The 25,269-nt window shown below is 40.6% G+C and overlaps 1 protein-coding gene across 1 annotated transcript in view; it reads left to right on the top strand.

The window, feature by feature from the left end:
• The first annotated feature begins 507 nt into the window (after positions 1 to 507).
• The window catches only part of LOC131926645 (solute carrier family 5 member 4), a 42,611-nt gene continuing 17,849 nt past the window's right edge, over positions 508 to 25,269 (top strand). The window contains exons 1-9 of the mRNA XM_059282195.1: positions 508 to 679; positions 1,434 to 1,505; positions 3,043 to 3,147; positions 5,767 to 5,826; positions 8,620 to 8,724; positions 14,121 to 14,226; positions 15,276 to 15,356; positions 17,175 to 17,395; positions 22,118 to 22,253. Of these exons, the coding sequence (XP_059138178.1) occupies positions 512 to 679; positions 1,434 to 1,505; positions 3,043 to 3,147; positions 5,767 to 5,826; positions 8,620 to 8,724; positions 14,121 to 14,226; positions 15,276 to 15,356; positions 17,175 to 17,395; positions 22,118 to 22,253 (1,054 nt within the window). The 5' untranslated portion in view covers positions 508 to 511. The remainder of the gene's footprint in view (positions 680 to 1,433; positions 1,506 to 3,042; positions 3,148 to 5,766; positions 5,827 to 8,619; positions 8,725 to 14,120; positions 14,227 to 15,275; positions 15,357 to 17,174; positions 17,396 to 22,117; positions 22,254 to 25,269) is intronic.

Raw genomic sequence — 25,269 nt, 5'->3', positions numbered from 1 at the left:
TTTCCATCTGTCTGTACAGACCTCCATATGTCTAGGGTTAGTGCTGGGATTAAAGGCATGTGCCACCATGCCTGGCTCTGTTCCCAGTATGGCCTTGAACTAACACAGATCCAGAAGGATCTCTGCCTCTCAAATGCTAGGATTAAAGGTGTGTGCTATCATCGCCTGACTTCTATGTTTAATATAGTGGCTGTTTTTTTCCTCTGATCCTCAGATAAGCTTTATTTGGGTGCACAATATATTGGGGGACACAATATAGTACCACAAAACACACATTTCTTTCTTAAATACTTCTCACATCATTTTCCATCTCCACTTCTCATTTTTTGTCTCTGGATTCTCACCTTGATTTCCAAATTCCACTGAAGCCAGAACTAGTCACTGTAAGGCGAGAGCCTGAACATACAGGAGAGGTTTAAAGGTCTCCTGTGGACAGAAGCTGTCTCTGATATCTTTCCCCACCTACCCGAGGCTGATCATTAACGTAGTACTTCTATATACAGAAGTGCCAATGCTTGCAATGGGGACAGCATTGCCTCCAGCCATGGCCAGCACAGTAAGCTCCAGTACCAGCACTTCCAGCTCAGAACTGTCTTCACTGTCAGAGAACATCAATAATGCTGCTGACATCTCTGTCATTGTCATCTATTTCGTGGTGGTGATAGCTGTTGGAGTGTGGGTATGTGGAAGTCCAGTGAGATTTCTGGGAGGACACAAAAATTGCAAGGAAAGACATCTTGTACTGGGAGTATGTGGGAGCCAGCAGGATCTCTGGGTGGGCACTAAGATTGCAGGGGAAAACGTGTCATGGTGGATGTGTAGAATAATGAGTTGAGGCAATGATTTTCCAAGTATCATTGTCTTTCTGTCTGAATAATTTGCTTGTGTGTGGCATGAATAATGGTAGCACTGAATGAATTCATTCTCCCAGCAAGTTCATTATTTGGACAGAACCAGGGAGGGTCAGGTGCTTGCTCTGCTGGGCATGCCCAGCACCTGGCATCAAAAACACAAATGCCATTTCTCTTTCTCATTTTAACGATTTCCCTTTGCTGTTTATTTTCTCACTTATTGAGTGAGAAGTTTAGATCATTTGTATTCTGTTCATTCCTTCTTTTCAGTAGTATTCAGTTTGAAACTCAAAATCTTCTTCCAAAGACAGCTTTAGACATGCCTAACATTGTTTTCATAAGCTAAAGTAAGCATTGGGTTTTCAAATATAGTTTCTTGAAGTCCTCTAAGTCATTACTAAATCATAACTTTTATGTCCATTAAAACTAATGCTGAGTTACTCTATCTAGAAAAGCATGTCTCTCTGTGGGAAGCATTGAAATATCAATGTCAGCATGATGTGTGGAGCAGCTGGGGAGTCTCTTCGATCTTGGGGGTGCACCTATTGTTTCTAACCCTCTAATGATTTCCTTTCTGCTCAGGCAATGTTGAAGACAAACAGAAGCACTGTTGGAGGCTTCTTCCTGGCAGGTCGAGCTATGACCTGGTGGCCGGTGAGTCAGAAGTTTCTGGAGGTATACGTTGATTGATAAGTCAGGGTGGCAGCAGGGGTACCTGCCAACTTGCTTTTTTTTTCCTATAATAATCCTCCACCTCAAGATTGTGACCTGGGATCCCAGAAAGATTATAACATATAACAATTGAGAGCAGCTTTAGTCTAGCTGCAGGAGACCTACCTCAGTTCTGTTTCATGTGCCTCTCCTTGGTTCTCATGAAAAAGCTTCTTAGCTTCTATTAGTTCCCTGAATTCCTTTTCTGCTTCCAATCCTGAGCTAACCATGCTCCTCTCTGGGAAATTATCTTCTCTTTCCAGTGTGAGCTTGCTCCCTGATCACTCCAGTCCTGCCTAGAACATCGTGTTCTTTTCTACACATTTACTGATTGCGGGCCATGTTCCCTGTGGTGATGTTGACAGTGATTCTCTTGGGCAGTTGCCCACCAGATATTGTTTCTGAGTTTTGGTATACGTCTCCCTCAGACAGATTTTTCATTTGTAGTAGGGGCAACATGTTCCTCTGTGAATCTACAGTGGCAGCGTTGGGTTAAACACACAGTGAGTGCTCAGAAAATGTTCCCTTCAACAGATCTTCTAGCTTGTCTAAATACCGTAAAAGGAAATGGAATTAACCAATCTGGTGGGGATAGTAGGAACAGATTTACTCAGGGCACACAATCAACCAGACATAACATTCCTTCTGCTCTTTTTGTGAAACATGCAATTCTCAACTAATCCTAGAGTCGCAATCCAGCTCCATCCCTCCCTGATCCCAAACACCTTCATACAAGAAGTGATTGTAAAGAGAGATGTAGAACAAAGGCCCTGCAGGATCTCACATCTAATTCTGTTCTTAGGACTAGCACTAGTCTCTGCCCATTGAAGTGCTCTTTTCATCTTTGACTTTATTGACAGGAATCAGTGTGGTGGAAAATGTAACTGATGGGAACATGGTGCTATGGCTGAGAGGACAGAGAATTCTCTATGGTGCAACTTTGGAGTCTGTTACTGCTTAAGAGTCAAGCACTGGTAGGAGATCTGGAAGTTTGAGGCTCCAAACAGAATGCATAGAGGGATACATTGATGGTTCCATAGGCGGGGTTCACTGGGGGTTTTCTGTAAAAGGCCTAATTGTAAGTATCTTGTGCTTTAAAGGCCAGAGTCTGTTATGACCACACGGCAATGTCACTGCAACACAAAGCACCTGTAATCTGTATGCTGTGGCATATGAGAGTAATAGCTGTATTTCAGCACAAGTATGATGGACACTAAATTTTATATTTCACCTAATTGTAAATTTGTACATCTCACTCTTCACATGTTTAAAAACCATTTTTAACTATTCACGGTGTGAAAGATGTTCCTGGCTCATAGGTCACAGAATAACTGGTAACAGACAAGTTTTTGTCCATGCATAATCATTTGCTGCTTTTGCTCCAAGAAGTAGTGACTGACCCATCTGAACACCTACCTGTTTCCATGGAAAAGAATTCAATATTTTGACTCTAACCTTAGTCTAATTGCTTGCCTTGCAGATGGGTGCCTCTCTGTTTGCAAGCAACATTGGCAGTGGCCACTTTGTGGGCCTGGCTGGGACAGGTGCAGCTTCAGGAATTGCTGTTACCGCATTTGAATCACATGTAAGTGATTGCAAATACATTTTTTTCTTTTAAGTCAAATCCATGTCTGGATATTTTTATCCCCAGTTTTCCTGGAAGTCTGTATCAGATTGTACTCTTTTTCTTCTGGTTTTTATTTCCCCCTCAGCTAGTCCACTCTTTGTCCTTGAGCTCTTCTGTAACTTCAATCTTTTCCTAAGTAGTTATTCCTACCAGGATTTCATTTCTGTTCAGTTCAAGCCACACTTACACTTGGTCCCTGTGACTATTTGAGCTCTTAAGTCTCTTTGTTGATGTCACACTCTATATTCATTCCTGAAGTAGAAGTAAAGATTAAGTCAAAGAAAACATGCTGGGGAGAGGCTCCAAGGTGAATATACTTGCTACACAAGCAAGGAGACTGAACGTCGGATCCCTAGAACCCACTAAAACACTGAGGAGACATGGCAGCCCACCTGCATTTCCAGTCTCGGTGGTAGAAACAAGGGATTTGACAATTTGGGTAGTGGGAAGAGCTGTATCTGGAGCTTTTGGTTTGATTAAGAGTCCCTGCCTCAAAGAATAAGGTGTGAGAGCAGTTGAAGAGAATTCCCAACATCAGTGTTGGGCCTCTGTACCTATGTGTGCACACCATAGACACACTGAAAGGTTAATAAGTAGCTCAGGCTTTTGGGCTGCAATCCCAGCACTGAATGGCAGGGGCAGGGGCAGGGGCAGGGGCAGGGCCAGGACAGGGGCAGCAGCAGGCAGATTTCTGTGAGTTGGAGATCAATCTGGTCTACCTAGTGAGTTCCGGACCAGCCAGACTACATAATGAGACCCAGTCTTAAAATAAATAAATGGGTAAATAACAGGAAGAGCAATGTCCCCTTCTTGACACAGCTTGTCATTAAGTGGAGCAGACAAGTGTGCACTAACTCCAGTGTGGAAGGCACAGAGACAGAAGCATTTGCCACATTGAGAGGTCACACCATGTAAATGTTTCCCTGTGCCTTTTTTCCTGGTAGGTTAAACAGTCCTAGGTGGTCAGCATTAAACACATACATTCTGGCAATACTAAATGGACTGAACAGATCTCTCTCTCTGTCTCTCTGTCTCTCTGTCTCTCTCTGTCTCTCTCTCTCTCTCTCTCTCTCTCTCTCTCTCTCTCTCTCTCTCTCTCACACACACACACACACACACACACACACACCAATAATTAAAGAAAAAAGGTGATGAGAGGGAGTGAGGGGCACAGGAAAAGATGGAGAGGGAAGAGGAATTGACTGGGCTACAGTATGCATAAACAATTCTCAAAAATCATTTTAAAATAGAGATCACACAGGAGGTATATCCATCGCAGACAATAAGGGTTGTTGGCACATACCATGAGGGTTTACGGATGCTTGTGCCAGAAGGATGAAGAAACACAAGTGAGGCCTTGGGAGGAAGTGGCACGGAGGTAAGGAATGAAAGCTTTGAAAGATGACATACCAAACCTACAGGACTTCATGACCGACCTGTTACCATTCTACAGACGCTGCATCCCTTAACTAGACCCTAAGTTCTCTAGAACAGAGAACATGGCTTCCCTCCACCCACATCACTCTATCACACAGCCGGGCATGTGGTGAGAGCATCATGCACAGCTCATGAGAAGTCTGCCTTTTCACTGTTCTCCACAGTGCACGTCAGAGCACGCATTTCAGGAGTCTGTTCTTTTTTCTGACATGGGCTCCAGGAAATAAACTCTGGTTGTGAGGCTTGATCAGCTGGTACTTTGTCCAGCTAAGCTATCCCACAGGCCTCTATCTTACCCTTTCCAATGTTCTTGTATATGTGTATATTGGTAGAATAGACAAAGTTGGACTATAGTGCAATTTTAAACAAACTGTCCTAGATGGACTCAGGAAGTGACCCTGAGGCCCCTCACAAATGGCTCTGCCTTTCCAATGCTAAAGTTTGACTTGTTTTTGTTTTTGCCTATTTTTACTTCAGAAATACCAGGCTCATACCCAGGCTTTGGCCTGATATGCCTTGTGGCTTGGGATTTAATCTGATAGTGCCATGAACTGTACAATGAAGCTGCCTCCAGAGGCATGAGGAAAAGACCTATAAACCACTGTATATCACTATCATGTTGCAGACATCTATATTTTTGTAGCTTTTAACCTTGAATTTCTTTAATCTTGTTGAAGCTCACATCCTTCCTATATAGGACCCTGATAACTTTGCTCTTTAGACTGGCTTCACTAGTTGTGGCAAGAACAACAGTACTATGTATAGAGATGTCATAAAAATCTGCATTTTAATACCAAATTATACTGATATCTGTATTTGGCAAGACTTAAAGGGGCCTGAGGATATATTTTTTTCTTTCCTAAGTTTTGTTCTCAGTGCTTTGACACTCATGTATAATTCTCCCATCTAAAACCATTATTTTGACAAAGGTTGTATAATCTTATCTTAGTCAGGTGAATTAAAATACAATTTATCTTTTCCTTGTTTTGCCACATAGTAGGTATTATATTATATAATACTATATTAAACAAGAGCTAAGGAAAGTGATGGGGTTAGTTTGTCTAGAGCTTCAGAGGTCATGACATTACAAAGTCACAAGCCAAACTCCTTTAACTTCACACTGCCCTTGGTTTGTTACAGTCGTTTCTCTTGTTGCTGGTTCTGGGGTGGTTTTTTGTCCCCATCTACATCAAGGCAGGGGTAAGTATCTGATGTATTTATTTACTTATTTGTTCTTTATGTTAAATCATGAAACCTGGGTACTTGGCCATAATAATATACAGAAAAAAATCAAATTGGCCATAGTTTCTCCCAGTAGAGAATGTATCTGTTGCCAGGTTAATGGTGGTCCTGTCTAATGATCACCATGGTAGATGTAAGCAAAGTCTATCACTGAATTGGGAACAAAGCTGGAGTCACAGGCATGTCTTGGGAGAAGTGCTTCAGTGGTGATCCTGTCTTGGGGGATAAGGCTGAATTCTTCAGGTATAAAAATTGGATGATGGAATCAATATATGGAAGCTGAAAATCTTTCTTTCCTGGAGTATTTGGAGGTCAGTTAAAATTAAGGCTAAGTAGAGAGTTATGTGGGAGAAGAGTGATGAGAGGTAGAGGAGTCAGTAGGCACAGTGGGGGTGGGGTTCAGTTGTGAAAGCTCCATGTGTTTCCTACCTGGGGAGAGGGATGTGAGCAGTGGAAGAGGGGATTGTGCAAGAGAAAGCAATAGAGGGGAGACAGTCAAAGTCTGCTTGCACACATGTGAAAATATCACAGTAAAATCCACTGTTTTACATAATTAAAGTGTGCTAAAAATACAATGATATAGGGGCTGGAGAGATGGCTCAATGGTTAAGAGTATAACTGCTCTGGCAGAGGCTCCAGATTCAGTTCCCAGCATCCATCTGTAACTCTGTAACATCTGTCTGTAACTCCAATCCTAGTGACTCCAACACTGTTTTCTGACCTCCTCAGGCTCCTCAGGCACCGCACACATATAGTACACAGACATGTATGTGTGTGTGTGTGTGTGTGTGTGTATTTGTGTGTATATAAGTATACACAAAAATAAGCAAATAAAACCTTGAAGTGTTCTATATCCTCTTGGAAATGGGAGGTGCAGGGCTTTCAAGGATTCAAGGGTCATGAGTAGATTCCATTTTATGACGTTTCACTTGGGCGTCTTAGTGGACAAGGGACTTGAACAAAAGTTCACGCTATCTGGGGCTGGGACAACAGCTCAGCCAGTGAAGTGCTTGCCCTGCAAACATGAGGTCATGAGTTTCACCTCTGTAAAAATGCTGGGCATGACAGCAGGTGCTTGTAATCCAGCACTGAGGAAGCAGAGATGGGCAGGTCCCTAGGGCTCCCTAGACAGGCAGTCTAGCTCAATCACCAAATTCCACCTGTCTCAAAAAGACAAGGTGGATGGTACCTTAGGGACAACACCCATGGGTGTCCTCTGGCCTCCACATGCATACATACAGACACGAATGTTCATGAAATCTTGGCTATGAAGTATAGAATATGCTTGTAATACCAGAATTTAGGAGGCAAGAACAAAAAGATTAGGAGTTCAACATCATGCTTGGCAATACATCAAATTTGAGGCTAGCCTGGGCTACCTGAGACTGTCTCTCAAAAATAGTAAAAGTTCATACAATTCAAAGTGAGGCTCAAGGAAGGGAAACAGAGAGGAAGGGAAGCCATTTCTTGGTTACTTATGACATGTTTGTTAGCAGATTCAGGGTAGAGGCAGTATGAGTAATTTGAAGCTTGAACTTCTGGGGATCAGGATCCATGAGTCCTCCATAAATGGAGCAAGAACTACAGGGAACAGGCAGAGATGGAGAACAGGACAGTAATGAATTAACAGAGTAACTCTATGTGTGTGTGTGTGTGTGTGTGTGTGTGTGTGTGTGTGTGTGTGTGCCTATAGGATGTACATGCAGAGATGTGCAGGTTGATCAGGAGGGAGAGGTGTGTGAGAATCAATATGGGCATCCTGTTCTTTGGAAACATGGCTTCAGACCCTCGTATAGCTTTGAGGATGCCTCAGTGAGCAAGCACCAGGTCTTCAAATGGCCTTTCTTCAGGATGGTTGTCTGAAAACCTACCCTGGATGAGGAGCCCCTCCTTTGCACTTCTGCAGAGGGTGGCAAATTTATTCATTCCTGATATCCCTGTTGAAAGATACTATCCTTGGTTCTAGAGCGCATGCCCCAGAAGACACATGTCTGTTTTTGGCTGTAGCTGGCCATTTCTCCAGGGCTGCTCTCCATTGGTGGTCTGTGAGGAACCCTTCTTCTTGATTTTTGACAAAAAGGATGTGTGTGTGTGTGTGTGTGTGTGTGTGTGTGTGTGTTCATTAACTTATTTTATGTCAGAAGAGATTAATTAATGAGTCCAATCACTCTGAAAAACACAGAAAACTACATTACTTATTCTAGATGTCCAAAGAGCAATCTCTTACTTCAGAAATAAAATTTAAGACTTTTTTCTAAGTTCATATTTGTAAATTTTATTTTCAGTAAAGGGAATCATATAAATACATGCTCTAATATATTCTTACAATATACTCAATAATCAATTTGTTATATGACTATATTACAATTTATTATTTACAAATATTATTTTTGCTGTACTGTGGCATTACTAGTAAAAATCACAAAAATATTAGTTGAATGTCATCCATGTACTTTATTTACACTTTGCACTAACCCCCTACTTTAAGGAAGGGAAATTCAGAGAATATCATTTGCCAAAAGTGTCATAATATGTAGTAAACATCAGAGCCAGGAAGATATTCTTATTCTGCCTCTGGTGCTTAAGTTTATTTCATAATTGACACTCTACTGGGGAATTGTGTCTTTCTTGCATCTGTATCCCCAAGATGTCTTGCATACTGCTTAGCTACCTGAAGTCATTGAGCAAATGTAAAAATCATCTGAATGCACTAGGCTCGAGGTGAATTCCTGTTGATGTCTGTCTTTGCAGGTGATGACCATGCCAGAATACCTCAGGAAGCGGTTTGGTGGGAAGAGACTTCAGATCTACCTATCAGTCCTCTCCCTCTTCATCTGCGTGGCTTTGACAATCTCAGTGAGTTTCCTGCCTCCTGGCACTGGAGATTTCATAGTTGGCCTGTTGGGGCCAGCTGCTGAAATCAGACACTAGTGTGAATAGACTGTGAATAACACTAGCAGGGTCAAAACGAGATGCTTCAAACTTCCTGGGATTTCTCTCATATGTTTTCCTGGGTGGGAAAATGCTTAGGATATCCACATGCCTAGAAGAGCAAATTTTAACATCATAGAAACCACAAGACTATAGATCGACTCTCTGAAAGCATTCCATGTGTTAAAAAACTGAGCAAATGTCAGTCACCCAAGGAATATTGACTGCTTCCTACAGGTGCCTCTTGGCTTCTGCCTTGCCTGCTGAATAGTAACTTTCTCTGAACCAGCTGACTTACATTTTTCTTTTCAGTTTAATGATCAAATAAGAAGGAAAGTACTTTGTATCATTAAGCCTACTTAACTTTGCCTTATCGAAGACTGCCCTTGTAAAACCTGTATCACAAATGAGTGGCTAAAATAATTTATTCCTTGGAAATTATCTCTGATGAAAGATGACAGGCTTTTGAACTTTGAGCAGCACGTGAAGACAGAAAGAGTAGCTTATTTATCCGTATGTATCAATACCTAATAAGACATCTGAGTTCATAGCCAGGGCATGTGTATCAGTGGTTAGGACAGAAAAGTTACCTTTGCTGTTGCTCTTCTGTTGGGCTGAGTTACTGTTACAAGTAAACCAGCTGCTGGGCCCAGATGCTATGGGCTGTCCTAAAGCCATGTGAGCATTTTTACCCTGTATTGAGCTGTGCTTAATGTTAACAAAGATTCCCAAGTAATAGGCGATGAGGACTTACATATTAATACTTAGCTACTTATGAATATAAAGCAGAAGATGTGCCCTGCACAATCAGGAAACATGTTAGTTCCTGCCAAGTGGAGTTGGAAATGGCATTTTGATTAAACAGTCCCTGAGGTGAGAAGGTTAGAAGAAACAGAAGACCTCCTTGGTGCAGGAGACTTTGTGTTCACGTGTTCTAAAAGTGGGTAGGACTTGCTAATCTTTGAGATCCTCTCAGACATCTACAGCTTTATGGTTCCAAAGATCATGAGTGTGTGCTGAAACTGAAGGGCATAAGTTAAAGGAACCCTTGAGGGATGGGGCCTTTTGGAGTACATGGGTTTGGGTGGTAAATAAGGAATGGAATATAGGTAAGCTGGGTGGGGTGCAAGAAATTCATGTGCACGTGAGTGTTTTCCACGTGTGTCTGTAATCAGCTGATAGTGTCCAGCTGTCCTTTTGTGCCTACAAGGTTATGTCTTGAATAATATTCATGATAATAATTAACCTTAGACATGTTTGCTTATATACACATATGCAATGATAGACAATTCTATCCTGGCTACATATTAAACAAATCATTACCAGACCTTAAGATAGAAGAGTTTTCAGAATCTCCCCTGCCAGGATTGAGAAAAGATCCATCCCAGGTTTCAACCTCCAGGAACATAGACATTGTGATTCATTAGTGGCCATGATGTCCCAAATTCCCAAGTATTTCAGTTCATACTTCTAAGAAGTACTGCTGCTCTTCTGGAAAACAGTAACACTGGGAAATGAACATAGCTATAAACTACTAATTTACTGAGTTATTAGCAATTGTTCCAAAATAGTCTCTTTTAGCAAAAGAAAATCCCATGTCATTAAAATTCCTCCTTATTAGAAATGTTTCTTTTTCATTGTTTTAACTTTCTCTCAAGACTTTTCATGACGTGTTTTAACTAGTCAGATAATTTTTCCACTCATAAATTTATTATTTTTAATGAAAATAGATTTTCACACACAATGTATTCTTATGGTTTCCACTCTGCCAGCTCTTCCCCAATGCTCCCACTTTCCCACCCACACCTTTTATTTTCTCTCTCATTGAATAAAACAGGCATCTAAAATAATAATAATAGGAAGAAAAAGAAAAAAATAAGTAAAAATAAAATAAAAACAAACAAATCACAATAGGACAAAACAGAAAATAAAGAAAAGAAACTACACAAGAAATACACACAGATACTGATGCACACACATTTGAACACACAGGAAACCCATTAAAACAAAATTGGGGGCTGGAGAGATCGCTCAGAGGTTAAGAGCATTGACTGCTCTTCCAGAGGTCTTGAGTTCAATTCCAAGCAACCACATGGTAGCTCACAACTATCTATAATGAGATCTGGTGCCCTCTTCTGGCCTGCAGTCATACATGCTGTACACATAAATAAATAAATTTAAAAAAAAAAAGAAAAACAAAACAAAAACAAAATTGGAAATCATAATATATAAAGAAAAGATCCGTAAGAGAAAAAGGAAATAAATAATGCTCAGATGAAGCATTGTAAGACAAAACAGAAAAAAGAAAAAAGCCCTCCAACAATACCATTGAGTTTGTATTCTTTCGGCCATCTACCACTGGGCATGGGCCTTGCCCTTAAGTGTGATTGTATACCCTGTGAGACTCCATTGGTGAAGACTAATTTTCCTTTGTTAGTGGTTACCAATTGGAGGTAGCTTATGGGTTAGGAGTGGGCTCATGTGTCCAGTTCCCAATCAGCACTGGGACCCTCTCTGGTCAAGACCTGTTTAGGTCCTGTGCATGCAGCCTCTGTCTCTGTGAGTTCATATATGTGTCAGTCCTGCTGTGTCTAGAAGACCTGTTTCCTTGGTGTCCTCCATCCCCTCTGACTCTTACAATCTTTCCTCCTCCTCCTCTTCTTCAGAGTTCTCTGAGGCCTGAGGGGAAGAATTTTAAGGACACCTTCCATTTAGGATGGAGTGTTCCATAGTATCCAGTTCTCTTCTTTTTTTTTTTAAATCAAGTTCTCTCAACATTGTCCAGTTTTGTGTCTCTGTATTATTCCCATCTACTACAGGAGAAAGTTTCTCTGATGATAGCTGAGCAGGGCACTGATCTATGAGTATAGCATAATGTTAGGAGTCATTTTATTGGTATGTTTCATTTGGAGAATTTAGTATTTGGTTTTCCTCTATGACCTAGAAATATGTAGTCTCAGGTTCTTGACCAACCGAGCAGTATCAGGTATGGGTTCTATCTTACAGAACAATCAGACAGTTGTTGGTTACTCACACAACTGCTGGAGGGCACCCCCTGTGGTGGCCAGGTCCCAGAGTGAGGTAAGGAGTTGGTGAGGGAGGATTAAGTCAGGCCATTGGTTGTCAAATTATCTCACAGTCTGACTGTGTGTAGGTGGACTTTCTCTGTCTCTCCAGTCAGTTCTGTCCTGCCAGCCCACTCCCAAATAACCACACAGAGACTTACAATTAGTTATAAATGCTTGGCTAACACTGTAGGTTTATTTGTAACTACCTCTTACATTTGTAACTACCTCTTTAATTGACCCATATTTAATATCTATAATCTACCACGTGGCAGTACCTTTGGTCAGCATGGTAAATTAGTCCCCTGCTTTCTCTGTGTCTCCTCACAATTCCTGTGGCCCCGCCCTTCTTCTTCCCATTGTCCTCTCAGTTTGGCTCTCCACCTAACCTCTTTCTGCATATCTATTGACCAGTTAGCCCTTTACTAAACCAATGAGAACAACAAATATTCACAGTGTACAAAAATATTGTTTACAGCATTTCCCCCTTTTTGTTTAATTAAAAATGAAGGTTTTACTTTAACAGTGAAATTATATATAACAAAAACAGTTCTCAAGTAAGAATTACAGATATAATATTCAGTCCATTTGTATTTGGCAAATTTAGAGAAAATACTCTATTATCTACCTTATCTTCGTGAGTATAAACTTTTATACCTAATTTACCTTTTAAGTAAGAAAAACTTTATCTAATTATTTAGTCCTTAACTCCATCAAAGACCTCATAAGCGTGTAATGTTACCTAATAACAGGGACATCTGGCTGCCTGGACAGTCACCCAAAGTTCTTCTGTAATATTGGGGCATCCATCTTTGGCCTATAGGCCTAGTACATTTGACAGACATTTATGAGAAGTAGAGGATTTTTAAAGGACTGTCCTACCTTGTCTTGGCAAAATTTGGCAGTCTCTTTTTGTGGGTGTCCTGCTGGCCCATTTTGGATAATATACTTTCTGCAATTGAGACAAGAGCAGTATTTTGCCCAAATGGCTAGCTTTTGCTATAAAGATGGCAACTCCATACAGAGTTTCTGTGATGCCCATCATCTTCTCTGAAGTAAATTGGTACTATGAGGAACAAACATGTCTCACTGTCATGAAAAGCTTTATGTTATTAAAACATTTAAAATGCCATATTCTGTAGGTCTTTGAAGTGTTTGAAGATTACCTATCTATCTAAATTTATCTGTTTAAACTTGAAAACATACCTAATATGACTATAAGATTGTGAGACTAGGAAGCCATGTTTGGCTCTGTTTTTGTGTGTTTGGAACATTTTCTTAAGCTTTCTCAGGTCCTATGTGGATGCAGGTACTGGATGCTGGGCAACAATTGTAAGCAGACATTCTCTGTTCCACCAGTCTGTTCTGTCCTGCCAGCTAACCACACAGAGACTTATTATTAGTTATAAATGCTTTGCCAATAACTTAGACTTGTTACTAACTAGCTCTTACATCTTAAATTGACCCATATTTAAGTTCTACCATGTGGTGGTAGCTTTTTTCAGCACAGCAAGTTCATCTCCTGCTTCCTCTGCATCTCCTTGCAACTCCCATGACCCTGTCCTTCATCTTCCCATCATCCTCTCAGTTTGGCTCTCCAACTTAACCTCTTCCTGTCTAGCCATTGGCCAGTTAGTCCTTTGTTAAACCAATGAGAGCAACGAATATTCATGGTGTACAAAATGATTGTTCCACAGCACATGTACTCACCTACAACTCCAGAGCTGAGGGACAAGGCAGGAGAAAACAGGAATCAGTGGGCTTGTGCACCACCTGCCTACCTGTAACTCTCTGAAAGACCCTGTCTCAAGGAAATAAGGTGGAGAATGATAAAGCAGGATATCTGATATCTCCTCTGCCCTCTACACACATGCAGATACACACACACACACACACACACACACCCCACTCATATACAAAACACATTTAAAACAAAGAATATATATTTTGGTCCATCAGAAGTTACTGAGATTCCCATCAGTAACTAATGAGTATCCATAATCCTCATGGCAAAGAGAATTCTCAGGCAATGGCACCTCATTTGGTAAGTTCCTCAATGGAGCAATGAAGTCATTGCTTAGAAGATAAGTAGTAAATGAAACTGCTGTTTGAATATCTTCCTGTGGGGGTATTTATATAGTGTCTTCAGGAGTGAATAGGAGGTTACCAAGAAGAGGGTGGAGCACTGACCCTTGAAAAAAGAAGCCAGAGGCCTGAAGTACATGCTTTTCCCCATCTTTGCTGTTCCCTTTATAGTCAAACATATTTTCTGGAGCCATATTCATAAAGCTGGCATTTGGACTGGACCTTTACTTGTCGATCTTCATCCTTTTGGCTATCACTGCTGTTTTCACAATCACTGGTGAGTCCTCTGTGTCCTTGGTTGAGATGTGCCACCTGCTGCTGATCCCACCCATGTGTGTGCACATGTGTTTGTGCCTGTATCATAGTGCAGAAAAATAGCCACTAAATAAGACACTCCATTAAGGAACCAATGATATATTCCCACACTAGAGCAAACATGGTTTTGCTGGATGGCTTTGCACAAGGACAGCTAAATAAGAAAACCAAAGTGATATTAAACTTCTGCCCTTTCTCCTACTTTATATTTATAATTAAGTCTAACAGTGAAACCACACTGTAAGAGAAACTTTGAGCAGACAGATACAAGACAAGGGATATTCATGGTATCATATCCCATTATTATAGAGCTAAGGAAGCTGAGACAGGAGAATTGAGAGTTCAAGGCCAACCTGGGCTACAGAGCAAGGCCCTGTCAGGAAAAAGACAAAGTTGAGGGAGAAGGGCCAGGGAAGTGAGGGGAGGAGAGAGAATGGGAGGAGAAGAGAAGAGAAAACAGAACAAAAGAAAGAATAAGGCTAGAGAGAGAGTAGAACTAATGAAAGACATACTGGGGAGATAATGCTGTGGAAACAGGTTTTTTTAGGTATGGTAGCTCACACTTGTAATCCCAGGAATGGGAAACAGGCAGAAGGACTGCCAGGAGTTCAAGACCAGCCTGGCCAACATAGAGACTCAAGAGCAGCCTTGGCTACAGAATAAGACTCTATCTCAAATACAGATGAACTAAGAATCAAGCTTGTGACTCAGCCTGCAGCTTCTCTATTTTCTTGTTTTGGTTTTTAGCTACTAGTCTAAGCTACCCAGTCCATTCTTGGACTGACTCTGGACCTCAGAGGACCTTGAGGCTTACACCCTTTTGGCCTCAACCTCCCAGGTAGCTGGACTAACAGGCTCACTCCTGGCAGCCAGGGGCTTTGGATGTTTCTTCCTGCCATTTTTAATGTGTTTTTTTTTTTAATGCATCTGGGGTGGAGGAGAAGCCATTTCTGAAGGCAAACACATAACTGCATGTGGATAAAAGGCTGGTTCTTGTCTTTATCTCCACAGGGGGCTTGGCATCCGTGATTTACACAGATACCCTCCAGGCCATTATCATGCTGATTGGATCTTTCATCCTCATGGTGTTTGGTAAGCCAGGACTACATCTATAGATCCCTAGATTCTTGTTTCTGTCTATCTGTCCATTATTGCTTCCTTCAAATTCTCCTGAGTCATATTTTCCTGTCATTATTATAATTCCCATCGTGGAAATGTTTGCCTAGCATCTTTCTTGCTTTATTTTATCAAAAAGAAGAAAATGAGTTTTTTTTTCCTTTAAAAATATTGCTTTGGTTAATTTTGTTATTTAACCTCCATTTCTTTGTGCTCAGAATAGATGAAACCCCTTGGCTGATAACTTCAGAGGAGTTTGGTTGAAAGTATAAAAGCCATTGGTTTCTGTTGTAATTGTATCAATAATAACTGTTAAAGTAAAAGAGGCCATTCCAAGGTGAATGGAACAAATCTCCTAACTATACCGCTCCATGGATAGAAAAACAGTTTATCGTGGAGGGAACTGCCTGGTTATCTCACAGGCATAGAGAGCCGCAGTTCAGCAGGAAAGCAAGTGGACTTGATGTGGTAGTCAGCAGGATGTTGGTCCTTGAACTGCTGGGGACTGTTCTGGTTAATCAGGAACTGGGTGCACTTTGCACCTCAGCTGCCCATTAGGGGAAAAGAAGGGAAGTAGTGGCTTTCTTGACAAACAGAAACCTGAATCGTGAAGTTTCCTGAGGAATGCTGAGTTTAGGTTTCTTTATACCTGGTATGAATTCTTATGTTTATTTAGTAAGAACCAGGCAGGGTTGGGCTGGGGCCCTCATCCTAGAATGTTGTCAGCATTGCCGTTTGAGGGCCTGCTTGGTGACAGAAAAGTTTTGCATTTGAGAGAGAGAGACAGAGACAGAGATGGACAGAGACAGAGACAGAGAGAGACAGAGACAGACAGAGACAGAGAGAGAGATGATGAGGAGGAGGATGATGAGGATGATGATGATGAGGAGGAGGATTATGAGGATGATGATGAGGAGGAGGAGGAGGAGGAGGATGATGATGGTGATGATGAGGATGATGATGATGATGGTGATGATGATGATGATGAGGCGGAGGATGATGATGGTGATGATGATGATGGTGATGATGATGATGATGATAACGGGTGCAGGGGAGGGACTGGAGAGAGAAAAAGAAGTGAAAACGATGTTTCAATTTCAAAAAGCAACCAAGCGATGGTGGCTCATGCCTTTAGTCCCAGCACTCTGGAGGCAAAGGCAGACAGATTTCTAAGTTTGAGGAAGCCTGGTCTACAGAGTGAGTTCCAGAACAGTCAGGACTACACAGAAAAACCCATCTCAAAAAATCAAACAATAATAATAATAATAATAATAATAATAATAATAATAATAAATTTCCCAAACCAAACACTTACTAAAATAAAAAACCTTTTGATTTATCTAGAACTTTCACTAAATACAGAATTAAGTATTAGAAAATTTCAGGTAACTATTAACCAGTTGTATTATTTTATATAACAATCTATTAAAAGGGGGTACTCTCTGAATCTCTTGCCTGTTCATAGGATACTTTTCCTCCTACTGAGTTGCCCTTATCAAGTCTTGATATGAGGATTTGTGCCTAGTCTTATTGTATTGTATCATGCCATGTTTGGTTGATATCCCTGGGAGGCCTACTCTTTTCTTAAGGGAAATGGAGGAGCAGTGGATCTGGGGGAGAGGAGAAGTATGGGGACCGAACTGAGAGGAGTGGAGGGAGGGGAAGCTGTGGTTGGGATGTATATCAGGAGAGAAGGTCACTGAGGTTAGCATGGACTCCACTTCAGGGAATAATTATTAACAGCAGCTCTCTGCAATGTGCAGGAGACATTGTATTTCTCTAATGCTTTTGCAGCATTTATTGAAGTTGGAGGCTATGAAAATTTTACAGAGAAGTACATGAATGCTATCCCATCTGTAATTGAGGGGGACAACCTGACAATCAGCCCCAAGTGCTACACTCCTCAGCCGGACTCCTTCCACATCTTCCGAGATGCTGTCACTGGAGACATTCCATGGCCAGGAACTGCATTTGGAATGGTTATTACAGCTTTGTGGTACTGGTGCACAGACCAAGTAAGTGAATAAGCGTGTGTGTCGGGTGGGGGAATGTCTGTTACTTCTCATCTCATACAAAAGCATCTAGGTTCTAGTTTCTACACCTAAACATCATTTTTAAATCCAAACATTTCCACAAGACCAGTGAAAAAAAGCTTCCTGGTGCCACATCCTACATCGTATCATGTCCCTTCAAAGCAAACAGAGCAGGCTCCTTCAACTAAATGTTTTGCTGTTTATCATCATTCTTCTTGTACTGAGAGTGTGTCTGTGAACCATAAGCACAGATATGACCTTAGACCTCATTAGAAGTAAATGCTCTCAGACACTACCCTACCCCTTATTCAGTCCAGTTTTAGAAAGAAAGCAGGCTGAGCAAGCTAGTAAGCAGAATTCTTCTATGGCTTCTGCTTCATTTCCTGCTTCCATGTTCCTGCCCTGAGATCCTTCTCTGGTTTCCCTCAGTGATGGATTTATATGCTATAAGGTAAAATAAACTCTTTTATTCCCAAGTTGTTTTTGGTCATTGTGTTTTATCTTGGCAATAGAGACCCTAACTAAGAAACCCTAACAGAAATTTGTACCAGGTCATGGAATAGTGCTCTGATGGACCTGACTGTGTATTTTGGGAAGGATTGTGGTAGCATTTGAACTTTGGGCTAGTAAATACATTAAGTGCTCAAAGCAGTGGGCTGTTCTGTGGGAGTTTGGAAGATAAGGCTATGGAGAGAAGGGCAGACAATGGGGCTACCTTACAAAGTTCCAGAGGGAAGTTTGAGAGTCCTTTAAGAATTCCATCAGAGCCATTTGATATTTTGTATTTAGCATCAATGAAATGAGACCTTTGCTTTACTAGGACAGTGGATGCTGGTCAGCTGGGGCTTCGAAATCAGCCATGATTAAGAAGCATCCAGCACCTTTGATGTGAAGTGTTCTGGGAAGTGTTTCCTTAGGGCTGACACACAGAAGCTGTGGCCCAGAAGCAAGGCTGTACCTAGTGCTGGTAGCCAGACTTAGTAATGTGTGATAGTTTTCCAGGTGGTACTGGTTTTGAAGTCATGAAGGGGCTGTGGAGAACCACTGAGGCTTGGCACTGTGAGAGTTCAGGAGAAGATATTAATAAATGTGCAGGCTTAGTTACAGTAGAAGCCTCAGGATTGACAGGGCCATGGAAAGAAGTGGAGGCTTGGTATGATGTGACAAAGTCAGAGTCACCCAAGAGAGGCCAGAACATGATACTGGTGAAGGTGCAGTTCAGTTGCAGTAGAGACTCCAGCATTTTGAAGATGCAAGGATCACAAGATGACCACCGAGGGTAGAAGCAGGAGTAGGGTGGAACCTGCCTGAGCCTAGGAGACAAGCTGCATGTGCTTCTGTCTTAGGATTTTTATTTGCTGAGACGAAACACCATGACCAAACAGTAAGTTGAAGAGGAAAGGGTTTATTTGGCTTATACTTCCGCATCACTGTTCATTATCAAGGCAAATCAGGGTAGGAACCTGGAGGCAGGAGCTGATGCAGAGACCATGGAGGGATACTGCTTACTAGTTTGCTTCCAATGGCTAGCTCAGCCTGATTTCTTATAGAACCCAGGACTACCAGCCCAGGGATGGAACCACCCACAGTGGGCTGGTTCCCCTCCCCCATCAATCACTAATTAAGAATATGCCTTACAGATGGATCTCACGGAGACAGTTCCTCAAATGAATTTCCTTCCCCCCCCCCCAATGACTCTAGCTTGTGTCAAGTTGACATAAAAATCAGCTGTACAGATCCAGATGGCAGGTCCAGTGAAGAGCTGCTGCCCAAGCCATTTGGAACTCAGAGGATGATGAATGGGTTCCAGGCATCAAGCACTGAGCTTATAATACTCTTGAGTCTTAGTTTTGCTTTGATTTGATTGTGACTGTGATTCTTCCTGCTTTGGGTAAGAACTACATACTTCTGATTTTTTGGGATCCCATTGTCAAGAGACTTTGGAATTTTAGAGAGACTTTGGCTATTTTGGAGAAACTTTATACTTTAAAAGAAACTTTGGGAATGATCTTGGAGGAAATGGAGAGGGGAACCACAATCAGAATATACAATATGGAAGAATCCATTTTCAATTAAAAAAATAAGAAAAAAGAATACTTTGAATTTTTTAAGAAACCAAACTGTTAAAATGTTTGAAATTTTAAAGACTATGGGACTTTTAAAAATTAGAATGTTTTATATTGTTATATTAACATAAATATGAGATCTTGGGGATAAACAAGGAGGAAAAGGTTATAGTTTAACAGTGATGTGTTTGTGTGTCAAGTTGAAAAGGGGTCAATTTTGCTACATAGCTTTGTGTCAACTTAACACAAGCTAGAGTCATTTTAGAAGAGTGAACCTCAGTTGAGAAAATGCCCCCCCAGACTGGCCTGGGGAAAGGTCTGTGGTGCATTTTCTTAACTGATGGTTGATGTGGGAAGTTCTAGTTCACTGTGGGCAGTGCCGCCTATGGGCTTAGGATCCTGGATGCTCTAAGAAAGCAAGGTGAGCAAGCCATGAGGAGCAAGCCAGTGAGCAGCACTCCTTCATGGCCTCTGCTCTACTTCTTGTCTCCAGGTTCCTGGATTCCTTCCCTGGCTTCCTTCAGTGATGGACTTATAAACTGTAAGGTGTAATAAATAATTTTCTCTCCAAATTGCTTTTGGTTGTGGTGTTTTATCACAACAGTAGAAACCCTAACTAAAGGCAATTATCAAGTGAAAGAATCCCTATTTTTGACAATGTTTTAGAAGAAAATACTAAGAAGTTGTAGTTTTATGAGAAGCTTGGGATATAAACAGTAGAACATCTGCCTGGCAAATACAAGACCCTGGGTTTGAACCCCTAGCACTGCAAGATGTGGGGGGAGAAAAGAGAAGTATACAAGACATTATGGAATTGTTTTATAAATCATGCTTTTCTACAGAACTCTTGAGAGATTTGCATAAGTTCAGTAGGAATTTTAAATTATATGCATTCTTCTCTGAGGATCATCATAACTAAATATGATTCATAGCTAGGTGTTCTCAGAACATTCTGAAATAATCTACATGGATGTCTGTCTCATTGGTCTACTCATTGCCTGATTATTGTGTTCCCATAGAAACAGGTATGTAGTTCAAATCTTAAATGGTCTTATAATAAAAAACCCAGTACCAGATATTGGGGTGAAAGATGAAAGATCAGAGAAGCAGAGCAAGCCATAGCCAACCTCCCCTCACCAACTCCTTAGCCAATCCTGTTTCCATGAATCCTCAGACTGAAAGCCTCTGAGTCCTCACAAGAAAGGTCTCAGCCAAAAAGAGCCTTTAGTTCCTGTCTCCTCAAGCTTTATAGAACTTTCTCCACCCTGTCATATTACTTCCTGGGATTAAAGGCATGTGTGCTTCCCAAGCAAAGGCATGAGATCTCAGGTGCTGGTATTAAAGATGTATGCCACCACTACCTGGCTCTGTTTTCTCTCCTAGACTGAGTCAGTCTCATGTATTTCAGGGTTACCTTGAACTCACAGAGATCCAGACAGATCTTTGCCTAGTCAAAGAGGCAATTACCTCATAACAGCAGAAAGATCCTGGTGGTGCCAACAACGTTTATTCACTGCTTAAAACACAACATAAGTCAGTATTACTACTATAGGGTGCTGTTGATTTTTTCTGCTGTTTTGAGGGGCTTACCACCCAGCTCCCAAATAAATCACACATGGAGGCTTATCCTTAATTATAAATGTCTGGCCTTAGCTTGGCTTGTTGATATCCAGCTTTTCCTAACCTAAATTATCCTGTCTAGCTTTTGCCTTCAGGTTTTTACCTCTCTCTATTTCTGTATACATTTCATTGTTTCTTACTCCATGACTTGCTGTGTAGCTAGGTGGCTAGCCCTTGATGTCCTCCTCCTTCTCTTGCTCCTTCCTTCTTTCTCCCAGATTTCTCCTTCTATATATTCTCTCTGCCTGCCAGTCTTACCTATCTCTCTCTCTCTCCTGCCTTGCTATTGGCTGTTCAGTTTTTTATTAGATCATTAAGGTATTTTACACAGGCACTGTAACACAGCTTCACAGAGTCAAACATATGCATCATAAACAAAAGCAACACACCTTAAAATAATACTCCACAACAATAGGCATTATGTAATGCAGCCTGGACACCCTATGCATTCTCATGAACATAGGCACATACTTGTCACAGTACACCTATAGAGGTCACAGGACAAGCACAGATGTCAGTCCTCACATTCCACATGGATCTTTTGGCCACTGTTTCCAAGGCTAGCTGGCCAGAAAGTTTCCAAGGATTTTCCAATCTCTGTACCCCATTAGCCATAAGAGCACTGGGATTACAGACACACGCCACCCTGCCCAGGTTTGCATGGGCTCTATAGACCAAAATCTGGGTTCTTGTGCTTTTATAGAAAGTGAAAACATCTGAGACATCTCCCTGGGAGCTTCTAAACATATTTTAACTATAGCTAATATGTATTGACTTACATATGCCAAGAGTCTTACATACATTGCTCATATTCAGAATGTTATGAGAGAGTTAAGATTGCTTGAGGAACGAAGCCACATAATATACAAATTAAATGGTATTTCAAATCATAGTATTCCTGCAAAGCCCATTAGTTTACACCAACACCATCACTTCTTATTGCCATTTTAAACTATGAAAGACAGCTTGGACATCATTCTCTGGTTGTCTCACTCACTGTATTGTGTTTTCCTGGCAGGTCATTGTACAGCGCTGCTTGTGTGGCAAGAACATGTCCCATGTGAAGGCTGCCTGCATAGTGTGTGGGTACCTGAAGCTGCTGCCCATATTTTTCATGGTAATGCCAGGGATGATCAGCCGAATTCTGTACACAGGCAAGCCACAGACACACTTAATCTTGATTTTATTCTTAAATTCTTATAAGAATTTATTCTTTTAAATTCTTTTAGATGTATTTTCTGTGTATGGGTATTTTGCCTACATGTATGCCTGTGTGTTATGTGCATGCCTGGTGCCAACAGAGGCCAGAAAATGTCATCAAATTCTCTGGAATTTGAGTTATGGGTCGTTGTAAGCTGTCGTGTGGATATTGGGAACCAAACCCAAGTCCTCTGCAAGAACAGCAAGTGATCTTGACTGCTGAGCCAGCTCTCCAACCCCAAGTATTTTTAAGATATAGCAAAACCTTAATAAATAGGAACCTGTTCTAGGTAGAAATAAAAGGTGAACTCAAGGATGTGAAAATAGCTTGTACCAGTGTGTCAGAGAAAGAAAAATTAGTTTTGCATATTTGACACTGTTTCTCTTTGTACTCTGCTTATGTCCTTTGAGACATTTGAAACAGTGAGTGTAGATAGAAATTTTTCTGTGTCCTGCAGCTATTCAGTCTCAAATAACACACAAAGGCTTATCTTAATTACAAGCTGTTTGGTCTGTGGCCCAGGCTTATTACTAACTAGCTCGTTCATCTTAAACTAACCCATTTCTTTTAATCTATACATTGTCAAGTGGCTGTTACCAGTCTGCTGGAATATTGTTCCTTGGGCAGCTGGATGGCATCTCCCCTAACCCTATCTTTCTTCTTCCTATATCTCTGAAAGATTTCATGCCTAGCTGTCTCCTGTCTTGCCATAGGTCCAAGCAGCTTCTTTATTAACCAATGGCAGCAACATATATTCACAATGTAAAGAAAGACCATCCCACAGAACTTCCCCTTTTCTGTCTAATCAAAAAGGAAAGTTTTAATTTTAACATAGTAAAATTACATATAAAAAACAGTTATCAAGCAAGAATTACAGTTACAATGTATGGTCTATTTGTATTTGGCAAAATTAAAGAAAACATTTTATCATTTATCTTATTTTTCTGAGTCTAAAGTTTTATATCTAATTTATCTTTTTGTTTGTTTGTTTGTTTTTGTTTTTTGAGACAGGGTTTCTCTGTGCAGCTTTGGTGTCAGTCCTGGATCTTGCTCTGTAGACCAGGCTGGCCTTGAACTCACAGAGATCACCTAGCTCTGCCTCCTGAGTGCTGGGATTAAAGGCATGCACCACCACCACCCGGCTCTAATTTATCTTTTATCATGACTAAGGAAAATGATAATTATAACTATGTAGTCTTCAACACCATCAAAGACCCTAGAAGGATATAATATTATCCGAGTAAACAGAAAGTGCATTGCAAGCAACTTCCATAATTCTAGAAATGATAGAGACATTTGGCTGCCTGGAAGATCACCCAAAGTTCCTCTTCAATGTTGGGATATCTACCTTCAGCCTATAGGCTAGAGTCTCTGGCATATTTTTCAGTGAAGCAGGAAATTTGAAGGGCTGTTTGTCTGGCAAAATTCAACAGTCGCTTTTTCTCTGTGTCCTGTAGAATGTCTGGTAGTTTCTTCTGTGAAGCATACACATGAAGGACCATCTCACCTTGTTTTGGCAAAGTTCAGTAGTCACTTTCTTATGGATCCTGCATGTCCAGTTTATACAACATATTGTCAATCAGTCCAGGCAAGATCAGTTTCTTGCTGAAATGATTAGCCTTTTCCACATTGTAAGCAAACTCCATAATGAGTTTCTTTGATGCCCATCATCCTCTTTGAAGTAATTGGTGCTGCCAGGACCAGAGCGTCTCACTGTCCAGAAAAGTCTAAGTCCTTTGTTTAAGTTCTTTTTTATTTAAATTTTTTTCATTTTACATACAAACCCCTGTTTCCCCTCCCTCCCCTTTTCCCATTCCCCAAATCTAAGTTCTTAAAACATTTTAAATGCCATATTCTGTAGGTCTTTGAAGTGTTTGAAGGTTACCTACCTATCTGAAATTATCTCTGCACATCTAGAAAACCTAACTAACATGACTATAAGTTTGACTATTATAGATGACTATTAATTTGTATTTTTAATTATATATTACAATTTCAAATAAACTGTATAAACATAATACCCCAAACAAGAGCAGAAATATACATATAGTATAGCAAAATTAAGTTTAAATTTGTATCAATAAACCAAAATTCATACTAATGTAAAATTTTTTTAGATTAACAGTTGTTTTTCGGATTAAAGTAGATTCAATAATCTACCTTTTCTTTTCATCATTTCTATATTATATGCCCCTTTTTTCTTTAGAAAGAGATTGACTATGACCATTAGCCATTTATATCCAAGCCCCTTTAAATGAAAACAAACATTCATAAACAATATTTTTGGAATTGGGAATAGTTTTCTATACTACTTCCTGCTGATTAGGGTGCTGGTAATTTTGTGGGGATCCTGAGAAATTCAGAATTATGGTCAAGTCCTTACTGGGGTATTTTGTGTGGTTGGTCCATCTCAGCCAGTAGCCTTGAAGCTGTTGTAGATGTTGGATCACCTGGGCCATTGTTACCATCAGAGACCTTTCAGGGCATCTTGCTCAATCAAACTATATTAACCTAGAAGGAATCTGTAGCTTATCTTCTTTGGAAACAAAAGCAGAACCTCTTTTCCCAAGCAACATATCCTTAGACCAAAATTTTGAAGTTAAGAGACCTTTAGAACATATATATATGTTTAACTTAGCAGCCTTAAAATCAAATGTCTCTGTAGTTAAAACAAAATACCAAAGACAATACAGTAATATGCAGTATCCAGACTCTATGTGTATTTTCCATCTTTACATGGCTTTTTAAAAAATTATTCTATTTCTTTTTTAAGGACTTACTCTACCCGGTTTTTCTCTCTCAAGCCTACATATATTTTTAAACATACTGTTTAAAAATCCATCTGAATCTGTTTTATTGTATATCTGTAATCATTTTCTGACCATTGCTTTAAACTGCAGCATGGCTAGGACCAAACAGTGGCTCCACCCTGCTCTTCCTTCCAACATGATAGAGGTACATTCACTGTC

Source organism: Peromyscus eremicus, chromosome 16_21 (genome assembly GCF_949786415.1).
Source record: "Peromyscus eremicus chromosome 16_21, PerEre_H2_v1, whole genome shotgun sequence".
NCBI lineage: Eukaryota > Metazoa > Chordata > Mammalia > Rodentia > Cricetidae > Peromyscus > Peromyscus eremicus.
Note: the sequence above shows the minus strand (reverse complement) of the source record. Positions and strands in the feature narration are given on the sequence as shown.